This window comes from Coenobita brevimanus, chromosome 71 (genome assembly GCF_032717465.1).
Source record: "Coenobita brevimanus isolate Jiangsu-jjx chromosome 71, ASM3271746v2, whole genome shotgun sequence".
Lineage (NCBI taxonomy): Eukaryota > Metazoa > Arthropoda > Malacostraca > Decapoda > Coenobitidae > Coenobita > Coenobita brevimanus.
In genome coordinates, this window is record NC_137024.1 from 33,648,825 (window position 1) to 33,673,633 (window position 24,809).

The 24,809-nt window shown below is 43.1% G+C and overlaps 1 protein-coding gene across 1 annotated transcript in view; it reads right to left on the minus strand.

The window, feature by feature from the left end:
• Asx (transcriptional regulator additional sex combs) overlaps positions 1-24,809 on the minus strand; it is a 243,734-nt gene that overhangs the window by 68,395 nt on the left and 150,530 nt on the right. Inside the window, exons 6-7 of the mRNA XM_080277837.1 lie at positions 22,189-22,339; positions 1-151 (exon numbers count right to left, since the gene is read on the minus strand). The exon at positions 1-151 is cut by the window's left edge and continues 808 nt beyond it. Of these exons, the coding sequence (XP_080133963.1) occupies positions 1-151; positions 22,189-22,339 (302 nt within the window). The remainder of the gene's footprint in view (positions 152-22,188; positions 22,340-24,809) is intronic.

The following is a 24,809-nucleotide window of genomic DNA, read 5'->3' on the forward strand; positions in this document are numbered from 1 at the left end:
TCGAGGTTAGGGTGGGGGAGGCACAAGTCAGGTCTGGGGGGGAGGCAGGGTAGGTGTCCCCTGAGGGTGATGATGGGCTGCTCACACTACCCTCCCCCTCCAAGCTACACCATGGCTGCTTCACTCCCCACAGAGGTTCAAAATGGGCAACCTGCAAGCATAATACCATACTAAAAACACCATTATCATCGGCCTTTTCCCCCTCCCCCCAAGGACTATTTCACTCTCCAATGAAAATGGGAAACCTACAATCATAACACCTCAATAAAAATCATCATTATCGATCTTTCCCCCTTCCCCCAGGAGGACTGCTTCACTCAACACACAGGTTCAAAATGGGCAACCTGCAAACATCATACCACATTAAAAATTATCATGAACATTATTACCCCCCCACCTTAGGATTGCTTTACTCCCCATCAGAGGTTCAAAATGGGTAACCTGCTACCCCCCCCCCACACATAAACACACACATTCATGCATGCTGAACCCTACAATAGTGATAATTGCTGCACAGCAGGGTAATTGCACCAGGTTTATGCTGCTTTTAAAAATTAACTATGATAGTCACAGAAACTACAAGCGTGATTTCCTTTATTGCCTCAAATTAGAGGTATATGCCTGAAGAAATTAGACTGTGAAAACAGAGTTCTAGCGGAAAACATAACTTCAATGACATATGGGGAAAACATTGATGGTGCAACTGTTCCAAACTTCTGGGCATGCAAGCCTGTCTATATAAAATTAAAGTATTTTCATGCATAAATGCTATTACCAATGGCATTTAAACCTTCAAATAATTATTAAACACTGCTGAGAAGAGGCCATTGTAAAATATTAGAATTCATAGTGTGCTGACAACACAACACTGTGAAATGCAGTAAACTCTCAATTATCCATCATGGCAACATCCAGAGCGTTTTGCCATCCATCCATCCATCATCCAATCTTACGTTGCCCCATGAGGAGCATATAACCCCACGGCTAGGCAAGTTGGTCCTGGCATTTAAGATGAGAGGGACCAGCCTCACTCATCCCTGAGTGGCTTTACATGAGCAATAAACCCCAACCACCCCTTGGATATAAACCTTCACCAGCTCAATCCGATTGGAGCACCGTTATTACCCACTACCCTACCAGGCGCCAAAATTTGGTTGTATGGTTACCACCCAGCATAGTAAATAGTTTCCTGGTGTACAGGAAACCATTTGGCTTCTCACTCAGTGTAGAGTCACCCACAGGCAGAAGGAAGAGGAGAGAATGAAGGAAAGAAAGAAACAAGAGGCAGTGTAAAGTCACCCGCAGGCAGAAGAAAGAGGAAAGAATGAAGGAAAGAAAGACAGAAGAGGATGGATGGAAAAAAGGATGGAGGAGAGGAAAGGGCAGACACCCGAGAGCAGCACTACATCAAGTGAGTGGATGGTGAGTGCTCTGACCTACCACATACAGAGCTGTTTGCTCAGCTCTATTAAAACGTTATCCAGTGCTGAAACAGGAAGCAATCTGCAGTACTATGCATTTTTCGGCAGTAATGCATATCATCTGGCTCAGACATGGGACCCAATCAGCCTGCAGGCAGACCCACAGCACAGCAATACTGTACACGCCAGCCAATAACAGTGCACTGTGGGAACAACGCACCCAATGTGCCAAGCCAATCGAGCCCCCCCGTGCCTTGTTCACTGCTGCAGTGCTGTGACTTCCCTTGTGGCCCCTCAGTGCTCCATGTCCTATTGCACTGACTACTGTAGCCCAGTTCTGTGTGATGGCTAAGTTCATGGATTTTGTGGCAGTGCTAACACTAGGAATGTATGGATTATGATTATGCAGTCACATCCCACTATTCGTGGGGGTTGCGTAATGGAACACTCCATGAAACTTGACTTCCGTGAACAGCCCAAACCTGCCAGAGAAGTCACTGATTTTGTTTTAGATACTGTATTCCTATTGCCTACAAACCCATTATAACACCTGTAATTGCATTTTATGGCACATTAATACTGTACTTCCTTTAAAAAACAGTACAGGATGATACACAAGCCCTTCTGGGTACAGTGTACAATACTCACCATACAATGATGATGATGAGAGTTCCCATGTGTTGAACAGCACATACCTATACAGGGTAACTGCACAGTTTAAATGTACAGGACAGTATTTCTCACAGAAAACATGCAAAAAAAAAAAAAAAACACTTATGAATCACTATGAATAGCTGATGCTGAGTGAAAAGCAGGAAATACTTTCAAATAAATTCCCACAAAAATCCAAGCATTTATGAACCCATAAATAGCAGGGGTCGACTGTATTATACACTGTATTATTGTACTATATATACTCTCACGAGTACTAATTTCCGCTCAGGAGTTCCCCCCTTCCTACCCTAGTACACCCAGGGAAGAAGGGAGGAGGGGGAGCAAAATGAGCTCAGCCTGCCTATACCCCAGCTCCCAATCTTCCCCCATATCCCTACCTAACCTCCTCAACCCGTCATTCTTAACTGGCAGTTACATTTTATGCTGACCTAATACTTAAAACTCTTGGTCACACTACTATTAAACAAACATTAACCCGTACAATCCCGCTGTTGGCATGGTGCCGACAGTACAAAAAGTCTCACTTAATCCCACTGATGTGATGGTGCCAACAGCAAAATTTCAGCCTTGTAACATGTCTCAAACTGCTTCAGTCGAGCTAATTTTTTGCTGAGGAGTAGCTTCATATACTGGCACTTGTAGCACTGCGTTTGGTTCCACATCGGTGGGTAACATCAGTTGGCCACTGTCCATCATAGCATCAGGATGTCGTGAAAATCACACCCAAGTGTCCACCTCATTGGGTTGAAGGAGGCTGTTGAAATGGTCACAGACTCTTCTGTGGCTTCATTTACTGTTTCCCCAGAAGAGGAAGACCTGGATGAATCTTCTGGGGAGGAATATGAGCCAGTGGAGGAGAATATTGAGAATGGGAAATCCCTCAATTTCCCCACCCAGTTATATGTACCGGAGCCTAGCCCAGCCAAGAGTGTGTTTCCTACGGCTTTGGCAACACCTATGGAAGAAGGGGAGGAGGCTCCTGAAGGTGTGGATGATGAAAGCACGCCCATGGCCTTCCTGTATCCGCCAGGGAAGTATCGCCGCTATTGACAGTCAAAGGAGGCAAATGTTTGTTTATCACGTGACCCCCCCCCCCCGGCCTCCAACCGTCCCCACCTGTCCCACACACTAAGGACTTTCTATGGAAGAGAAAATTGGAAGTGATTGAGGATGATGACGATGATGATAGTGATGATGATGATCAACCATAACATTTGCCACCAGCTCGACGGCTATACTAAGGGTGTCCTGGCTCACTTGTTCCTGGGCCTTCCTCTGAGGTATGCTTACCACCGCCACCTTCATGCCCTGCTTCATCTTCTTACTCTGCCACACCTCTTCATTCCTCCCCCCTTGCTTCACCTCTTCCCCCTGCCACTCCTCATCCTTCCCCTCTTGCCTCATGTCTTCCCCCTGCCTCACCCCCTCCACCTTCCCCCCCCCCCAACTCACCTCTTCCACCTGCCCCATCTTCTCGACACCATGTATGTGTGGTACGAGGCCTAACAACTTGTGGCACTGTCCCAGGGCAGCACCGCCATGCTAGTGCCACTCTCCGCTACCATGCCACCCGTGGCAAGCCTCGTGAGCATGGGCATGCACAACAAAGGATGGCCGAGGAGGAAGTGGATGACCCTCAACTCGCCCACAGTGGTCCAGGGTCACCTCCTGGCAGTGACAGTGGAAGTGGAGTTGGGAGTGATGAAGACCCAAGGACCTGGACATGGGAGGATGGCTCAGATTTCAGGCCAAACATGTTTGAGTTTCAGGGGGAGGAGGATGCAGGCCCAACCAACCCTGACTTCAACACAAACACACCGAGGAGCAACTTCTACTTTCTCACCAATAGTTCAGTGGAACACATTGTCACCCAGACAAATGCATACATTGCATACCATTTGGCTGGCAGCATTGTCTCTCCACACTCTGGATGATTGGCATGGACAGACATCATGGTGCATGAAATGTATGTGTTTATGGCTGTTGTCCTGCTGAAGGGTGTCACAAAGAAGTCTTCCATACTAAAGCACTGGTCCCTTGACCCTCTGATACGCATCCCCTTCTTCAGTCACCTGTCAATCAATTCCAGGTCATCGTGGGAAATTTACATTTCTCAGACATCCTGGAAGAACACCGTCAGCTTGTCCAAGGATTTGAAAAGGATCCTATGTACTGCATCAGGCATATCTTCAACACCATCAAGAGGAAATTCAATGAGGCCATGAACCCCTACCTCAAGTTGAACATCGACGAAAGGCTGGTACTGTGGAGGGGTAACATAGGATTCCACCAATACATTCCATCAAAGTGTCACTGATACGGCCTCAAAGTTTTTGTAATGTGTGACTGTAACACAGGATTTATATTGGATATGCTTTTTTACCTGGGCAAGAAAACGGAAGTGGACAAAGACCAATGCGTGGGCTTCTCTGGTGCCATAGTGAAGACCCTGATGGCACCACACCTCAACAGGGGCCACATACTCTATGTGGACAACTGGTACACCAGTCCCATCTTGTGCCAGTACTTGTTCCACCATGAGACAGTTGTCTGTGGCACTGTGAGGAGGCACAGGCAGGTGTATGCCAAGATTTCCCATCATGAGAGAGGCAGGCAGCATCTTGTACTGGCAGTCACACCACATCCTATGCCTCTTGCGGATGGACAACAGGGATGTGAACCTCCTGATTACTGTGCATCAACCAGTGTTTGAGGCATCACGACGTCATTGAAGGGGCACCCGAGAGGTTGTCAACAAACTTGCTGCTGTCAATGTCTATAATCACAATATAAGGTGACTGACAAGTCTGATGCTGTCTTTGTTTCTGTGGACTGTGCAAGGAAACCCATGCGATGGTATAAGATGTTCTTCCACCTGCTAGACTTGGTTGGCTACAGCTCGCACATCCTACACCAACAGGTAACAGGAGTCAAGGAGACAATGGAGGACTTCGTCATCAACCTGGTACGGGAAGTGCTGGAGGTCCACCTACCTCACACCAAGCATGAACAACAGCTGATCGTAACCCATCAAAGCACCCCAGCCCATGACATACCTCTTCATCTCACAGAGAGGCACTTCATCAGGCATATTCCACCCACTGCACAGAAAACCAAACCATCACGAAGGTGCCAGGTGTGTTCTCAAACAACACATTGAGAGAGGAGGCAAAAAGAAACTTGATTTTACTGCTGAGTGTGATGTGGGACTGTGCCTTGAAGACTGTTTCGAGGAATACCATACTGTCGCAAATTTCTGAACATTACTGTGACATCTGAAAAAGACAGTAAATACAGTAATCCCGCATATTTCGCGGTAGTTACGTTCTTGTAACCCCCGCGAAAATTCAATTCCGCGAATACTCTATTAACAATTGAATCTTACACTTGTGTCCACCATGCTGCCCATCACACAGTCCATGTCCATACTGATTGCGAGACAATTCGCCGTCAGACAATTCCCCGTCAAAACATGGACGATTCCCCTTCAGAACAATTCGCACCCTGGACGATTCCCCGCCATTCTATAAATATACTAATCAATACTTTTATCAATATACTTATTAATTAATCAATACTTTAATAACTATATTTCAGGGGGAACCAGCAAAGTCTATGTTCAGTAGCGTAGGTTCTGGATATTATTTATTAGTTGCTCCTTTAGTCAATAATTAACTTGTTTCTTCCTCGCTGTAGTTGCCTTTGAATTATATTCTAGCGTCACCCATAGCTATCTTCATTAATGAAGGCGAATTGTTTTGTGTTTGTTGTGACTGCGAATTGTCCCGAAACCTCCATACTCATCCCGAAATACCTTCTTACAAGATTGAAAGCACATACTCCATTATGAAGGAAAAACGTAAACACCGTACTGTAATACACAATTATCTACACATTTATTCACAAAACAGTACAAAATAAAAAGATGCATTAACTGGTGATAGCAAACACTCCCACGGTCGTTTCTTAGCTTGTCCAGTAACACAATTTTCTCTGCTAAGGTCATAACTTTTCTTGATCGTTTTGTCACTTTGGAGTTCTTACTAATTGTATTATTAGCCTTTGGTGAGGCTGGCTTATGTCCTGGGGCCATGTGGAAAGCAAGTGGGAGGCAAGAGGCTCGTATCATACTGCGGTTACAAGTACACCAGACACGTGATGCAGTCAGGCGTGGACTGAGGAATGCGGGGCAGAGAGCAGTGTTGCCATATCCAAACAACGAAATTATGCTAGGGCAATGAAAAAATTATGCTAGATTGAGCAAATTTGTTCCAAGTAAAAAATGAATTATGCTAACTTGAAGCTAAACGATAAAATTCTATACATATTCGTGCAACATATTAATTATGTATTGTTTACTATGAAAATATTAAAATGAACCTACATACAGTAAGAGGGTAAATATCGGTTTTCTGCCCATACTGCTTTTTCCCACGAAACTTACGTTTTTCTGATGGATTTTGATGTGATTCATTCGATTTTGAGCATCATTTCCGTCAGAAATAACCAGATTTTGAGATATGACCCCCCCCCATCCCCCTGCAATAATGGGGGATCTTTGGGGAATCGGAGGTTATAGGGAGGGGGGGAAACACAGAAAATGGTCACTTCCGACTGAAATGAAGCTGAAAATCAAATGAATCATACCAAAATCCATCGGAAAAACCTAGGTTTCATGGGTAAAGTACAAAGCTCAAACTTATCCTAACCTAACCTAACCGAACCAAACCTAAAACCTAACCTAACCTAATCCAACCTAACCTAACCTAATCCAACCTAACCTAACCTAAACTAACCTAATCCAACCCAACCAAGCCCAAACTGAAAGTAACCAACTATTCAAACATCTTCTTACCTTATTCGTCTCTCCCTCTCTCTCTCTGTCTCTCTGTCTCTCTTTCTCTCTCTCTCTCTGATTTGTAGCTTTTATAAAATTATTCCAAAAATATTCCATTCCATTCTATATTATGCTAGAATGATTCTGAAACTTCTAATATGCTAAAAAATATTCCAGACTCGAAAATTTGATCAAAATTATGCTAAAAGAATAAAATTATGCTAGATATGGTAACACTGGCAGAGGGGCCGCGGGAAAGGGACAGAGGGTGGCGTGAGTTTACCGCGCTACAATTGGAAGCTGCGGGAATTTCAAATTTTTTGTTTTCTGTATATTCAAGGATATTTTAGTTGAACTTATTAATGTTAAGAAAATCCGCGAGAGGGCAAAACCGTAGACAAAAAATCCGCAAAAAATGCGGGATTACTGTAACTGCAAAACTAATATGTGAATAATGAACTGTGCAGTACTTTGGGGAACTGAGAATGAGCGTGTTTTCATTATTTACAGATACTGTGATTACTTACTACCTAACAAGCTAATGAATAACTGTGACTGTACGATTACGTGGTGCCACAAAACTATTATAACTACGGTCAAGTCGCCTATGGCGCCGACTTCCATGCTGTGCTTTTCTGGCATGGTCAGCTGACTGACCAAAACATTAAAGATGGCAGAGGCTGCCTGGTCAAGCACTGACTGAATAAGTTTATTTGAAAAAGTCTGTATGATCAAGTGTCAACAAAACTCACATTTAACACATTAATAATCATTCTTATATACGTGATGATGATGATGGGAGGCATTATACTTAGTCTTAGCTCAGAGATAGGTGATTCGTCACTAACCAGTTCATATCGGTTTTACGGATGACTGTATTATGCCCAAGTAGATACAAGGCTAATCATCCTCCCACTTTTTGTGCCTATTGTTATGTGTAATACATGCATTGACTGACTGCTTGATTGTGTGCCTGTGTAAAGTGGGGGCAAATAGGGAAAAGTGGGGTGAGAAGGGGGACTTTCGGTGAACGTCCAGAACCAAATTCCACTTTTCCCATAAGTTTAGTTCCTTCTATGGCACGGTTTTCCATGGTGTGGAATTGTTCCAGAACCAAGTACCTGCACCTTACACGACTTGACTGTACAGCTGTATTCATTCTGGCATAGTTAGTGAAAAACTGTAAAACTAATATGTGAATGAGTGTCATGAATGAATAACTGTGTGTATGTAATAACTGTGAAGGACAGTGCATGCCTGTGTTCATTTCTTTCATGATTTCACCTTCGTTACCTCGACCATGAAACTGTGAGACTGTGATAACTGTGAAATGGCGATCTCTGACCTATGATGTGGTTTACAACACAGGGTGGTGATAGTGCTGACTATCTGCCTTGCTCAGCTGTCGAAAGCCCCTTCCCTCCCGGTCCTCCTCCCCCCTTCCAGCTAGGAGGAAAGCATCACTCGTGGCTTGGGAAACTAGCCTAAAAATGCGACAGACGGGCATCCTGCTCTTACTTCTCCTACAAGGAGTACTTTTTTTGTGCTTTTTCTTGATTAATATGTCCTTTTGGATAGTTTTATGCAATAAAAATTTTTTCCATTTTTGGTTTGGGATTGGGTGGGTATAAAATTGCAAATATGTCTGGGATGGTATGGGTTAAACACTAAAATATGTAGAAAGTACTGTATAACACTATCAATATGCTGCAACAAAAAATTAATGCATTATAAGTTGAGACTGAAACAATATCGTAAAAAATGGCCACCCTAAGGCCCCCATTCACTAACGGTCGCATGCTCTTGACCCCTCCCTTACCGGTTGCGCAGAACCCTTTTGGTGTTACATTGGCATGCAAAAACTGTGTCAGCTGCCATCTTTGTGGTGTAGTCTCTTTTGCTAAGGGGCCTCCTGACCACCTTTACAGGATCATGAATTGGAAATGCTGTAGAGGGACATAGGATCAATTACATGGCCCTTGGCCAAAACAAAGGCGAGTTATCTGTGACATGGATGGTACAGTATTTCCTTACATACACTATGTACACATCTATGTACTGTATGTACATATGTATGCACCTGTATATGTACTTACATGTGCATCTGCATAAACGAGTACACTTACGTACACATCCATGTACATAACTACATACCCATCTATTTACATACAAACCTATGTACATGCCTACATATGCACCCATGTATTGTATGTACTAATGTACATACTTATACACAGTATGTACTTATGTATGCACCTACACACGTACTTATGCACGTAATTATGTACAGTACTCACCTATTCACATACAGTGAAAGCTCGATTATCCAGGCTCGGATTAACCAGCTTTCGGAATATTCGGGCCATAACTGAATGATTCAGTGGTACAATAATTCATAAAATTATCCGTACGATAGCTCCAGTTGAAACAGAAAGCACCGCGGTTGCTAGCGAGCGAGCTACGAGTAAACGAGCGTGAGTTTACCCCCACCCGCGCCGCCCGCTCACGACCTACCTTGTCTGACTCGGTCACTCACGTGTGCGACATTCACCATGGCTAGTTCACTTGTTACCCCTCCTGACCTATCACTATGGCAGTTGTTTATTTTTATATTTGTGATGCTGGCGATGCCCTTCATCATTATATCCATGGCTCTACCACCAACAAAGAGGAAAAGAACTGTCCTGACGCTGCAACAGAAGCTGGAAATGATTAAAAAACTTGAATCAGGCTGGAGTATCAAGCGCTGCTCAGAGTTTTACGGAATAGGCAAACAAACTGTTTCTGACATTCGCAAGTCCAAGGGTAAACTCATGGAATTCTCAGGTAAGATAGCCATTGACTGTAAAGTTAGTGGGTCTTCGGCTGCCAGAAAAACCATGAAAATTGCAGTGGATGATCGTCTGGAGGAAGCAGTGTATAAGTGGTTTGTTCAGCAACGGAGTGTCGGCATTATGGTACGAGGTGCTGAGATTAAGTCTGCTGCAGAGAAGCTAGCAAACCATATCGGCATCCAGGGTTTCAAGGCATCTGATGGTTGGCTTTCTCGATTCAAGGCAAGGCATGCAATGATAAACCGACGTGTGTTTGGCGAGTCTCTGGATGCAGATATATCACAAATTCAGCCGTTTCGGGAGAAACTGCTGAAGCTTATACAAGACGAGGGCCTTCTTTTCTCCCAGGTATAAAACGCAGACGAGACTGGCTTATTTTACTGGTCGCTGCCCCTGAATACACTTGCACAGCGCCATGAAGAGTCTGTTCCTGGGCGCAAAATCTCCAAGGATCGTGTGTCTGTGTTGTGCTGTGCAAGTGCCGATGGTCTCCACCGGTTGAAGCCGCTCGTTGTTGGCAAGGCTCGTCGCCCACGCTGTCTCCGCACCTGCACGGATAAATTACCTCTTCTGTAAGACTTCTCCAAGAAAGCCTGGTTCACATCAGCGATTTTTAAGAACTGGTTTTTTAATAATTTCATCCCTGAGGTGCGAAGGTTTCAACAGGAAGTCCTGAATATTGCACCAGCTCGTGTACGAGCAGTTCTCCTGCTTGATAACACCCCTGCTCATCCTGGTGTTTCTGAACTCGTGAGTGATGATGGACAAATCAGGTGCATCATGCTGCCTCCCAGCACAACATCAGCTATCCAGCCTATGGATCAAGGCATCATATGTGCAGCCAAGCGACTCTACCGACGGCGATTCCTTGAGGAGGTAAGTTTTAATTCATCGTATGTGTCATTAATTCCTTTAGTGCAAGAAAAGCCTTTTTTTTTTTTTTTTTTTTTTTTGTTTGTTAAACATACGCTTTATCAGAGGCAGTAAAAGCACCTTACCAAATCAGTTCTTCCTGACAGTCTATTATATTTTAATTATATTTCTGAGGCAGTAAAACATTTCATGTAAAATCTGTTTCCCCATCAACTCGTTTGACTCGTAAGCTTAATGTTGGAAGTGACTCCTAACCTAAGTGTTCTAACCTCACCTAGCTTAACTGTACCTAATAATTTAACCAAACTTAACCTAGCATCCAGCTGGGAAACGAAAACCACCTTTGAGTACGTTGAGTAAAAGACAATCATAGGTACGGGCAAATGATAATACAAACCGGGCAAATATTTCCCTTACTGCTGTTTCCTATTTTTGTTTTTTTCTTCCTTTTTTTTTTTTTTTTTAAGTTCATTTGAGTGTTTTGAGGCCTCATTTGTTGCGCAAGTGAATAATCATACATGTAATATGACTATGACGATAATCTGCTCGAAAATAGTAATGGCGGAAGGGATGGCCAAATCTAAGTGTTTAAACCTAACCTAACATAGCTTAACTGTACCTAATAAATTAATCCACCCTAAACCCTAACCTAACCTAACCCAGCTCAGCCTAACCTAACCTAACCCTGTTTTATTTTTTATTTTTATGCTGGCTAACATGTGACGAGATTGTAACGATCAGGCAAGGTTGTTTTGTGTCCAGTGGACTTAACCAACTTACTCTGACTACCCCAGAGAAGTAAAATTTATTGAAGGGGTGAATGAAATAAAATTTATAGAAGAGGTTTACGAAATAAAAATTAATTGTGAAGAAAAAATACGAAAGTGAAATCTCGCAACCTAACCAAAAGGAACGACAGTTTCTTGCGGAGATCTGGCATGTCCTTATTTTTCTTTCTTTTTCGTCTGCATGTATTTTCTTAGGTCATGGTTGTGGTTGATGACGAGGATGAGGATACCAGAGGGCAAAGGACGTTGTCAAAGTGTAAAAATTATTCCCTGAAGTCTGCCATATTTAACTGGGCCAAGGCTTGGGATGATGTGAAACAGACGACGCTTGCCAATGCCTGGTCCAAGCTGTCGCAAAACGAGGAAGCCGTCCAAGATTTTGATGGGTTTGAGCCATACCAGGCAGCTTTAAAACGTGGGGGAGAAGAGGCAACGGCTGATGAAATTATGGAATGGTTGGAAGCTGACGAAGGAGATCCTGGGTTCGAAATTATGACAGACGAAGAGATTGCCGAGTCTGTGCAGCCGAGAGATGATGATAGTGATGATGACGATGGCGATGATGATGCAGCCAGCGTCCCTAGGCCTCGACTCTCGCAGGCACGTGAAGCTACTGATGTCCTCCTCAGTTTCCTGGATGGGATGGAAGACGATGCCGAGTTTTCCCGGTGCTACAACACTATCTGGGAGCTGAGAGATTGCATCATACAACGGCAGCACAGGGGCACAGGATTTCGTCAGACTCGGTAAATTACGTAACAATGATGCGTTCTTTTATTTTTTTATTACATTACAATGCAAGAGTTTTAGGTGGTCTGAGTCTGGTAAATGTTGATGGAGGAGAGTGGAATCTGAAGCAGCTGCTGTTTGCAGATGATACTGCACTGGTGACTGATTCAGAGGAGAGATTGAGACAGTTGGTAGAGGAGTTTGGAAGGGTGTGTGAAAGGAGGAAATTGAAAGTAAATGAGAATAAGAGTAAAGTGATGAAGTGTACGAGGTTGATAGATGGTAGGGGGATGAATATAGTTTTGAATGGTGAGTTGCTTGAGAAGGTAGATTGTTTTAAATATCTAGGGTCACATGTTGCTGTGGATGGAAGAATAGATGCAGAAGTGAAGTTTAGAATAAATGAAGTAGGAAAGGTGCTGGGAGGAATGAAAAAAGTGTTTAAATGTCGTTCGCTTAGAATGGATGTAAAGAGAAGGCTGTATGAGGGTGTTGTGGTACCGACTGCGTTATATGGGGCTGAAACATGGAATATGGGTGTAGCAGAGAGGAAAAGTTTGAATGTAATGGAGATGAGATGTCTGAGGAGTATGTGTGGAGTGACGCGTATGGATCGAGTGCGAAATGATGAAGTGCGAAGGAGAACTGGAGTTGTTCGGGAGATGGCTGGTAGAGTTGAGCAGAGGGTGTTGCAATGGTTTGGGCATATGGAGAGAATGGATAATGAGCGATTGGTGAAAAAGATAACTAGATCTGATGTGAGAGGTGTAAGACTGAGAGGAAGACCACGAATAGGATGGATGGACAGTGTGAAGAGAGCGCTGGATGCGAGAGGGATGTCTGTTGAGCAAGGAAGAGTGGCTGTGCGTGACAGAAATAAATGGAGAGAAATTGTGAATGAATAAGTGATGACGCAGCCCTGAGGGGATATTCTCCCGCATTTGGTCTGATCAGCTAGTCAGGTCAGGTGCGGGTAAGGGGATGGGTCTGTTATGATGTGGCAGGGGTAAACCAGTCCTGCTGTCGGGCCCTGCTGTGGATGTCACTGCTTGCATTGCGCAGTTGACCCTTGTGCGGTGTGATGCGGTGAGGATCTGTCCGTTCTCCCCTTTGGGGCTAAGATGCGAATGAATGTGTTTGAATGGATGAGTAAATGGAGAGTGAGTCGTCCTGTCTCGGCTACCTCCCTTTCCTTGGGGGAAGCAGCCTAGGTATATAGATAGATAGATTACATTACGAAGCTTCACAATTTTCTTTATTGTTTCAGCATTCATTAATTACAAGAATGCACACATCAAAGGCAGCTACCATTTTTTTATTTATTTATTTATTTTTTTAAGGATTTCGCAGTTCTTCCGTCCACGTACTGCTACTCCCCCTGGTTCTCCTCCCGGTACTGTAGCAGCTTCTTCCCCTGAACCTGGCCCTTCAGGTGTCTCAAATACACACCGGTCCACAGCTGCTGAATCGCCACCTACATGTTCCCCCGTTGATGAGGCATTGCTCCGATCGTGTTCACCCGAGGTGGACGACCCAGATTCGGAGTGAAGTACAGTAATAGGTTTTTTTGTTTGCTTCTTTTCTTCATTCTTATGTGTATGTATGAAAGTCAGAGTACTGATACAAATAGTAATGTATTCCATTAATAAATCAATCTAACAGTAGAGTACTGTACTTGTGTTTTGTTTTGACAGGATTAATCGTGCTTTTGGATTATTCTGGCACCCCTTCACACCATATAGCCCGGATAATCGGGCTATCTCTGTACTTATGTATGTATCCATGCATGTACTTACGTACACACCTATGCACATAATTATATTTGCATCTATGTACATACGTATGCACCTATCCACATACTTCTATATGCATCTATGCGCATACTGTACTGTACTTACACAAGCGCTTATGTACCCACCCAGGAAAATTCCGCATTATACACTCCCTCACCACTCTGAAATACTGTAGCAAATGTGAGATGAGTGGTAGCGAAGCAGTAGCCAATATTCATCTATCTGGTAACTGTGTGAGAAGGATGGGGATGGACAAGGGAGGAATAGGAGCTATCAGCTCCCTCAGCTTTCCCCCTCCCTTAACCTCTCCCCTCCCACACAGTGGTACCAGACATCTGACTATCTGACTACTGCTTCACTAGTGGTTGTCTCACACATACAGGTCCAAAGTGGCAGGTAGGTGTATAAGGCAGAACTTTCCTCGGGTGTACATACTTATGCATCTATGTACACGCGTACCTACATTTGTACATACTTGCATACTTACAAAATTACTGTACATATATGCACACACTCATACTCATTTATGGACGTATTTATTTGCAGCACTTATGTGTACTAACATACATATACTGTACATACATCAATACTGAACCACATACATTCTTATGTATGTAGTACTTATCCCCTACATGCCAAGAAGCGGCATGTGCTGCGGCAAAATGGGTGGATGGGGACCACTGGTGACAGGAGGAGCTGCTAATGTATTCCTGCCATCGTTTGAACCAGCTGCCACTTGATCTCGGAACCAAAGGTTAGGGAGAGACTCCCGCCACCTCGTGAATGTGTATCTCGGTCTTTGCTGTGAATATGTATGGCAGAGAATGATAATTTCTGAAATTTCTCGTCCTATTCCTTTCCCGCTTCATGCAGTCCCCTTGTCTCATCCACCCCTGCCAAGCCTCTTGCCAAGGATACTAGGAAATGGCTCATTGATGGTGCCATAGGATGTGCCTTGAACGCCACTCTGTCTAGTTTACCTAGTAGTGGAGATAATATCACGCTGAAAGCAAAGCCAAAGTCAGGTCCGCGCACACACACACGAATACATCCTGCTTTGAGCATTGAAGTTATTCATCTTCTTAACATCCTTACTCAACAATGTGACCACCTGCAGACCTGGGGATGCTTTCATTTGCAGGAAGAAGAGCTAGTAATATGGTTTTCGTTTCCCAAACTCCTATACTTTCCCAGATACGAAGGTTTGAAAGCAGGCTATTTGGGAAAATATGTGCGTAATGAGAAAGCAGCCACGCCAAAATGCTGCCAGTGCATAGGAGTTAAGTACATATGCACACAAATGCCCAGGTTACACACAGTACATGCAAAAGTACATCATGTGTACAGGTGGCCCCCATTTTACAAATGGTCGACTTTCAAATTTTCAACTTTACGAGGGCAAAAACCATACTTCGAAATCTGAATAATGATCTTTTCCCGGGCTAGTAATGTGCAGTACGATACTCTAGCACGATGCTGGCAGTAGACCCCTCAGCCACATCTCCAAGTCTCCCCCACGATTGCTAATGTACACAAACCACAGTCTACAGTGTTCTGTGTTGCCGGTGTTTTTTTTAATATCTTCCAGTATCTAAGTTGTATTTTGTGCATCCATCAGGGCTATCAAACACACCTCTCTCTCTCTCCTGCTACTGCTGAGAAGAAGAGGAAGGTGATTTCTCTTGAGATGAAACTCAACTGCCCAGTATGAAGGCGGCAAGCCAGCAGGTTCTGGGAAAATTCCTCATCATTTATATACATATTAATTTCCTTAGCAAGTTTATTAGTTTTTGAGTTATATGAGTTATAACAGTCATGAGGGCTTATTGTTCTTATGATAAATGTAAAATGTGGCATCAAGTGTTCAGTATTAACAGAAAAAATATAACACTGAAATACTAATCGGGCGATGTGTGATAAATTTCACTTTATCGTTTAACATTAGGCTACATACGAGACATTAGCATTTAGTGTATTTGATTGTCTAATAACATTAAGTAAATGATCGAAAAACACTGAAATTACATGAATAACCTACACGTTATTTGTATACAAGTATGTATGTCTGAGATTCTCAGCCTACTGAGAGGGAATCGTCCATGTTTTGATAAGGAATTGTCTGACAGCAAGCTGTCATTTCTGTACGTCTGAGCTTGCAAATATCCTCTTCCTTCACTGCCCAGGTCTCAGTACCACACACCATTACACTCCAAACACATGCCGCATACAAAGATCCCTTAGCATGGAGGAAGACCTCCTCTCAATGTCAGGAGAAGCAACAGTTCCCTGAACTTCTTCCAACCACTCCTCACTATAGCCACAGAGCTAGCTCCAGCCTCACCTCAAGCACATTACTCTTCCACGCACTCAAGAGACTCGCCAAGATCAATTTTTCACACCTGACAATCTCCACTCGTTCTCTCCGACAGACCGCACATATGAAATCTGCAATATCTAGCAGTCTACCTCTAGTACCACTACATCTCTTATGCACCCACTTATCACAAACACTGTACATGATGGAATTACTTCCCAAGCCCTTGTGGCAAATCGCACAAGGCCACTCTCCCTCTACTTTGACAGTACTGTACTGCCACGAGCCCTAGATATCATCACTTTTGTTTATCTGCATTTACTCCTAAGCCCTTGTGCCCCATACAATCTCTCCACTTCTTATGTCTTTCCTCCACCTCCCTTTCATTTCCTGCAATCAACACCAAATCATCAGCATACAACATCTCCCATGGGAATCCATTTCTGAAATCTTGTGAGAGGTCTTCAAGTACCATGATAAACAATAAGGGGCTCAAGACTGACCCCTACAGCACACCACATTCAAGGAAAACTCATCACTCAAATCTCCATTCGACTTTACCTTTGTGCGAGCACCCACGTACATAGTCATAACCACCCTAACCAGCCATTCCTAAATCCCAAGCTTTCCCTGCCCACTTCACCACCTCTCTAGGAACTCTGTCATATCAACAAAAACAAAGTATTTATCCCGTTTCTTTCCTATCCTGTATATTTTTCCTGATGCTGACAAACAATGAATATGGCACCAATGATCGCTTTGCCTAGCATAAACCCAAACTATCTATCTACCTATCTATCTATTGCCAGACGCCTTAATCCCGTTTGGGATGGCCACAAACAAATCGCCTCCAAGTCACCCTGTCCCCCGCCAGTTCATTGCCCTGCTCCCAATTCACACCCCCCTCTCTCATATACCTCTCCACCTTATCCCTCCATCTCATCCTCGGCCTCCCCCTCCCTCTTCCCCCCTCCACCTCACTCATACACTCTCTTCATCAGTCTTTCACCCTCCATCCTCTCCACATACCCAAACCACCTCAGTGTGTTCCTCATAACACTTCCTATCACATCCACATCCACACCACAACGCTCCTTTATATCCTCATTCGTCAGCCTGTCTCTCCATGTGACTCCACAGGCTCCTCTTAAATAACTCATTTCCACTGCTCTCACTCTTGACTTGTGTCCTTCCAACAATGTCCAAGTCACTTCCATACGTTATAGTTGGTATCACAATACTGTCATGTAGTAACTTTTTCACTTCCATGCTCACTTCCCTGTTTCTTATCACTGCTTTCAAGGAAGCAGCAACCTTTCTTCCCTGCTGCACCCTTTCAAGCACTTCACCCTCCAAACCTCCATCCTTACTCATCACACTACCCAAGCACTTAAACGTACTCACATTTTCCAATTCCTCACCATCCAACCTCGTTGTACATTCACTGACTTCACCTCTCTCAAAGACCATTACTTTCCTCTTCCCTACATTCACCTTCAGATTCCGTTTCTTGCACACTCTCTCAAACTCATCCACCAAGCCTTGCAGCTCCCCTTCATCATCACAGAACAACACAGTATTATCTGCAAACAACAGTACAGGGAGTTTCCAAACACTATCCTCTCTCACCAGGGCCACTCCAACATCCACTACCCTACCTTGTACCTCTTTTATTAACCCATCCATGAACAGATTGAACAACCATGGAGACATGACACATCCCTGTTTCAACCCAACCTCCAAAGAGAAAAAATCACTTAGTTCACCATCCACACGCACTGCAGCCTTACAAACATCATACATACTCTTCACAGCATTCAACAACTTTCCATCTACTCCATATATTCTTAATACTTTCCACAATCATTGTCTATCCACCCTGCCATATGCTTTCTCCAAATCCATGAAAGAAGCATACAACTTCTTTCCCTTCTCTAGAAACTTTTCCACTAAAGATCTAAGAATGAATATCTGATCTACACAACCTCTTCCCTTCCTAAAGCCTCCCTGTTCTTCTCCAACTAATTCCTCTGTTCTTTCTCTAACTCTATCAATAAGTATCCTACCATACACTTTTCCTATTATACTAAGAAGACAAATGCCCCTATGATTACCACACACTTCTTTTTCCCCTTTTCCTTTGTACAAGGGAATAATTATGCCTGACTTCCAATCCTCTGGGACTCTACCTTCCTCCCAGGCCAATCTGCACATCTTCCACATCCATTCTACTGCTATCTCTCCCCCATGCTTCAGCATTTCACCACACACTCCATCAATTCCTGGGGCTTCCCCCAATTTAACTTTCTTCATTGCTTCCACAACTTCTATCCTACTGATTTCTTCCTGTCTTCTCACCTCCCTCCTTCTCCCAGCCATTCCCCAGCCACTTATACTTGCATTACTTTCATCCTCTATGTTTAAACAATTCCTTAAAGTGTTCTCTCCATCTGCTCACTTTTTCTCCCTTCTCCACTAGTAATCTACCATTTTTATCTTTTACTCCCCTGCTAACCTCACTTCCACCCTGTCTTACTCTCTTCAACTCTCTCCAGAATATCTTCTTACAGTCCCTCCACTTTACACTCAAATTCCTTTCAAATTCCTCATCCACTCTCCTCTTACTCTCTCTTACTAATCTTTTCACCTCTCTCTTTCTTTATACATATAACTCTCTCTTCCGCCTCTCAACTTCTTCCACGCCCCTATTTCTCATCCACTCATTGTATGCTTTCTTCTTTTGTGACACAGCCTGTTTCACCTCTTCAGTCCACCACGCTGTTCCTTGCACCCCCCTCCGTCTTCTCTTCCTCCCACACACCACATCACATGCTGCGCATATTTCTTTTGTAAATATCCTGCACACACCTTCCATGTCCCCCATCTGCTCCAATTCATATTTGCCCAATCGTTCCTCCACTTCTCTCTTATACTATGCCTTTTTCTCATCCTCTTGTAACCTTTCCACTCTCCTTGCAACTACTCCTTCCTCTCGTCTTTCCCTTCTTCTTTCCTCCATCTTACTTGTATCCTAATTCTGGCCACCATCAAGTAGTGGTCAGAAAGTCCACTCCCCCAACCTCTATAAGCTCTTGCATCCATTACACATCTTCGCATCCTTTCATCCACACACACATAATCAATCATTGCCTTCCTTTCATTCAGTTCACCACCCACCCTTCTCATCACTCGCCATGTATACCTGTGGATCATTTTATGCCTGAAGAGGGTATTGGCTATCACCAACCTCCTCCCAGCACAAATGTCCACTAACGCACTGTCATTCTCATCTATCGCAGCAGGCACACCCCACTCACCAACTATTCCATCCACCTTCACATTCCCTACTTTACCATTCATATCACCGATCAAAAACACTCTCTCATTCCTTCCAAACCTTTCCATGCACACTTCCACATTTGTCCAGAACTCTTCTCTCACTCTGCTAGCACGATCTTGCATTGGCGCATACACACACACAATTGCCCACATTTGTATTCCAACTTTCAATTTTACCCACACAATCCTTGACCCAACTGATCCATACTGTCTTATGCTCTTCTTCCATCTTTTACTCACAACTATACATACTCCTTCCTTTGCCCTCTCATTCTCACCTACTCCTGCACATATACCCCATCCATACTCCCATTCTCTCACACTTTCTCATCTCCATTTTGTTTCAGTCATTCCACATACATCCACTTTTGCACCCTCAAGCACCTGGACAATCTCTCTCTCTTTCACCTCATCATTCGCTCCTCTTACATTCCATGTAGCCATTACCAAGTTCTTTGTCCGGTCCTGGGTCATCATCGTTTGATCAGTCCTTGTCCAAGGCTTCTTGTTTGTTTTTTTAGGTAGTTGTTTTCCGGGGAGGGGCACTAACCCTCCGCCAACCCTTTTTGTCGCCTTTTACGACAAGCAGGGATACTAGGGGAGTATTCTTGAAAAAAAAAAACTACCCCCAGGGGGGGGTTTATACCTCTATAATTTCCTCTTTCCAGGGCATCACCCGTTCCCTTGTACACATTTACAATTACACTCTTCAGCCAATCATCTGGGACAACACATTCATTTATAACCATACTTATAAAGTCAGTGACTAACCCTACTCCTATATCTCCTGAGGCTTTCAACATTTCAGCAATCAACCCAGACACACCTTTTGTCTTCCCCAGCTGCATCCTGCCTGTTTTGCCTATTTTGCAACAGCCCTACAAGAGTAAAACAAAAAATACATCGCTGGATTAAGGCACACACACAATGTTTAGAGATATTTCACATTTGTTTTCCCCAAGCACAGCTGAGGACTATATTTGCCTAATACAGCGAGCTCTCACATAACACGCAAATATTGTCCCAGGAAGGTCCCGCTTTATGAGATTTTCATGTTATAGGGGCATATGTTTACATGTCAGAGTTTCACAGTACCTAAGCCAGCTTCAAATTCACCTTTTGGGGCAATTTTCAGGGATTTTTCCCAGGAAATTTACCTAGCTAAAAATGACTTCATTACATACAAACACTGGAGGCAGGGCAGGACTCCTACTGGTCCCCAGATGGCAAAAAAAAAAAAAAAAAAAAAAAAAAAAAAAAAAAAAAGGGAGTAAATATAACACAGTGCATATGTGGAGCCAAAACGTGGGAAGAGGGTAGGCTCAAATGGATCAGGAATGCTCAGTGGACTGTGACAACACCCCACGCAGACATGTGACAGTCATTCGTCATCGGCTGATGCACCCTGCGCTATGACTATCACTGCCCTGCGTTATGTCTGTCCCCACCACATAAAGACCAATTTTTTCATGTAATGATCGTTTAAACCATAATTTGTGGCCTCAGGCCATATAATCCCTATCGTCACAGTGTAGTACGGTTTTCAAAAAAATGGGCAATTTTTTTCTTCACCTGCATTATATCTGTCATTTTCATGTTTTGACCATTTCCTGGCCTCAAAAATTGCCTTCCGTGTTATGTGAGGTTCGCGCACTCAGATCGCAAGTTAAGTGAGAGCTGACTGTACTTCACTTCTACTTTTCACTTTCCTTTACTATCCAGTCTTCCTCAGTACAGAGTTTGCATGTTTCTCTGCCTAGTCATGATTTTTGTTATGACATATCAGGTCCAAGTAATGGGCATGCCATAAGTGTGAAAAAGATACAGGCACACTTTTGACTCTGTCTCAATACAATATAGAACTGCTGATTACTTTGAAAAAAAAAAAGAACAGCTTACCCCAGTACAACTACCATTCTGTACTGTTATGCCGAGACTTATTTGCCTAACCTCTTCAATATGCTAATGCCTTGTTACAACTAGTTCTTGTTACCTCCATATACTTTTATTCAAGTTTAGAAAGATCACCTGTATTGAATATGTTCATATAGAATATATCTAACCTTTCAAGTTCTAAAAGTTTCTAACCTGAACATCATCATCTTAAAGTAGAAAGAATAAAATTAAAAATGCAACATTAGAGTCATATGCTTGGAAAACCTCTGATATTCTATTCTATTCTATTCCTGCAACTGTCAGGCAATCTTATTTACTTGAAAGAGTCACAAGAACCTGGAACATTTGATACTATCACCATTAACCCTTTCATGATCAGAACAATTCTAGTATTATATTGAAGTTTAAGCCAGATGAATTACATTCACTTGTGAGTCACAGGAATATGGTGCGAGTTAATGTCATCATTAACTCTCTCAATGTCAGAATCCATGCACTGGGAGTAAGTTACAGAAACAAGAGCCTGAGAGTTAATAATGTCACCAACACCACTCTTAAGCTTGGGATGCCTCAAACACTGCATTCTTTCATGGCTACTACCAAAACAACTGTGTGCATAAGATAACAAGTCAGAGGAGCCAGGAGCCTGAAAATTAACATTAAGATCTAATTGGTAATTTGTGCATTACCTTCCAAGGGTCCAGTTTTGTGCGTTCTTTTTCAGCTTCAACCTTGAGCTTGATTTGGTTATCATGTGTGAACTCCCCTTCACCCAGTCGACACCGCCATGACTCACATGCCCGGCCAAAGAACTCATTACTCAGACCAGTAGGAGTAAGTCTGAAGTGTAGACAATACAAACTGTGGGTTAGACACACAACAAGACATCTGGATATCACAGTGCCCTGAACAGCTCAAACAGAATAGTTACAGTCTATACACATCTCCTTACTCATGTATACACAGCAACAACACCTTAAGGTACAACGATACTCAGGTATACATCGCAACAACAACTTACAGTACAATTGGGTATCATAACCATAACCTAAGCTACCCCATTCATAAAAACACTGGTTTAAACAAATAACTTATGGTACAATGAGGCATGATCATTATTATTCATCCTGACCAAATGTCCTATACAGTATTCATAAAACATACTGCATTAATAAGGCATCAAGAACGTCTAATATATCATTATTTATCATCCAATCCCAGCCTGCAGCAAGAAACTGTTATTATTTACTATCCTAACCCAGTTTTACCACATTCACATGGGAGGGGCAGGTCCAGAGCATGGGTCTCTGTATCTTACTAAATATAAAGTATAGAGCAGAGGATAAAGACGGCCCAAGTACCATATGTCGTCATTAAATACTGCCCTTCCTGACATTCATTTTTGCAACTACACAATAAATACAACAGTTGACTCTTCACATCCCACAGCTACCTATTAAGCCGTACCCTCCAGGTTTTTTTTTGGGCCCCCCCACCACCTTAAAACCCGATTAATTTTCAGTTTTCATTTTTTTTGCTCAAACATTTCCTTTTGGTGAGAAACTAATGAAAATCACCAAGAAAGTTGCTCCCGTCACCCCTAAGTGCTCCTAAGGTGCATTCCCCTCCACCTCAGCCAGGTGATCTACAGCCAAGCTGGTGTGGCTGCTCCGTTTTCTACAGTGGGAAGGAGGAGGGTAACTAATCAAAACCAACCTACATACATATATTTACATTTATTTACTACAAACGTACATATACAGCAACATTATTGTGGTATATATATATATATATATATATATATATATATATATCTATCTATCTATATATATATATATATCTATCTATCTATATATATATATATATATATATATATAAATGGGTAAAAATAATGTAGGTTCATAATGGTACCACCCGTAAATTGCCGATTTCTGGCACACTTGACTAGCTGATACTGTACTGTTATTTCCACTAACATACACTTTGAAAAATTTGATTAGAGGCATGTACACTCATCACAGCCCTATAATAAGTAGCGCGGGATTGTTGCATGGTGGGAGGTGAGTGAGGGAGACGCTCCACCTCACCTCCCACCCACCTCACGCCACACACCTCCCACTCTCCCGCCAACACTATGTTTGTCTCATACTCACTGAGTATTCACACACATGATCAGTATTGTTCTTTTGTTCACATTGCAAAATATACAAAGATTACATCATTTTCTATCGTACTGATTGAATATTATCACAAGCACACTGTTCCTTACTCATTCCCCTTCCCTCTCTTCCCTCTTCCTCCGATAAACTCTCTCTCTCTCTCTCTCTCTCATATTTTATATATACAATATATATATATATATATATATATATATATATATATATATATATATATATATACATACATACTTATGTGCTCAAGTCTGGGAATAGGCTTCACAGCCTGCTACCGAGGCCAAGTAGTCCTCCTAAACACCATACACCTTTACATGTCACCACTTCGGCACTAACACCCACTGTCCATATTGAATACATGCTAGGGCTGTCTCATCCAGGATTGCTGTATTGGTATTAACGAGGTTATTTTTACGACGTGTTGGCAGGTCTTCTGTGTGTGTGTGTGTGTGTGTGTGTGTGTGTGTGTGTGTTTTTTTAATGCGAGGAAGAAGGAACCAAAGGCCATGAGCCTGCAGTAACAGTTCCCCCCAAGAGAAAAACAAAATACAATAGAGAGCCAAATTCAAGATCCGATCATTTTGAGATGCCTGAACACACTGCGTTTGAAAGACTGGAGATCATAGGCAGCAGGAAATACAGACAGAGGGAGACAGTTCCAAAGCTGACCTGTTGCATAAATGAAAGACTGGGAGTAACGGTTAACTCTTGCATTAGACAGTTGGACAGAAAAGGGATGAGAGTTTGCTGCCAGACGGGTGCTACGCGCCCGTTGTAGAGGTGGAGGAATGCAAGCAGACAGTTCAGAGGAGCAGTGACCATTAAAGTAGCGATAGAAAAGAGAGAAAGATACAACAGTGCGGCGAAGAGACAGAGATTGAAGGGAGTCAGTAAGAGGAGAAGAGTTAATGAGACGAAAAGCCTTTGACTCCACCCTATTAAGAAGAGCTGTATGTGGGGAGCCTCCCCACACATGAGAGTTGTACTCCACACAGGGGCGGATAAAATCCCTGTATAGAGTCAACAATTGTGCAGGGGTAAAGAAAGAGCGGAGTCGGCTTAGCACACCCAATCTCTTGGAAGCAGATTTTACAAGAGATGTAATATGATCTTGCCAAGATATGTCCTGAGTAAAT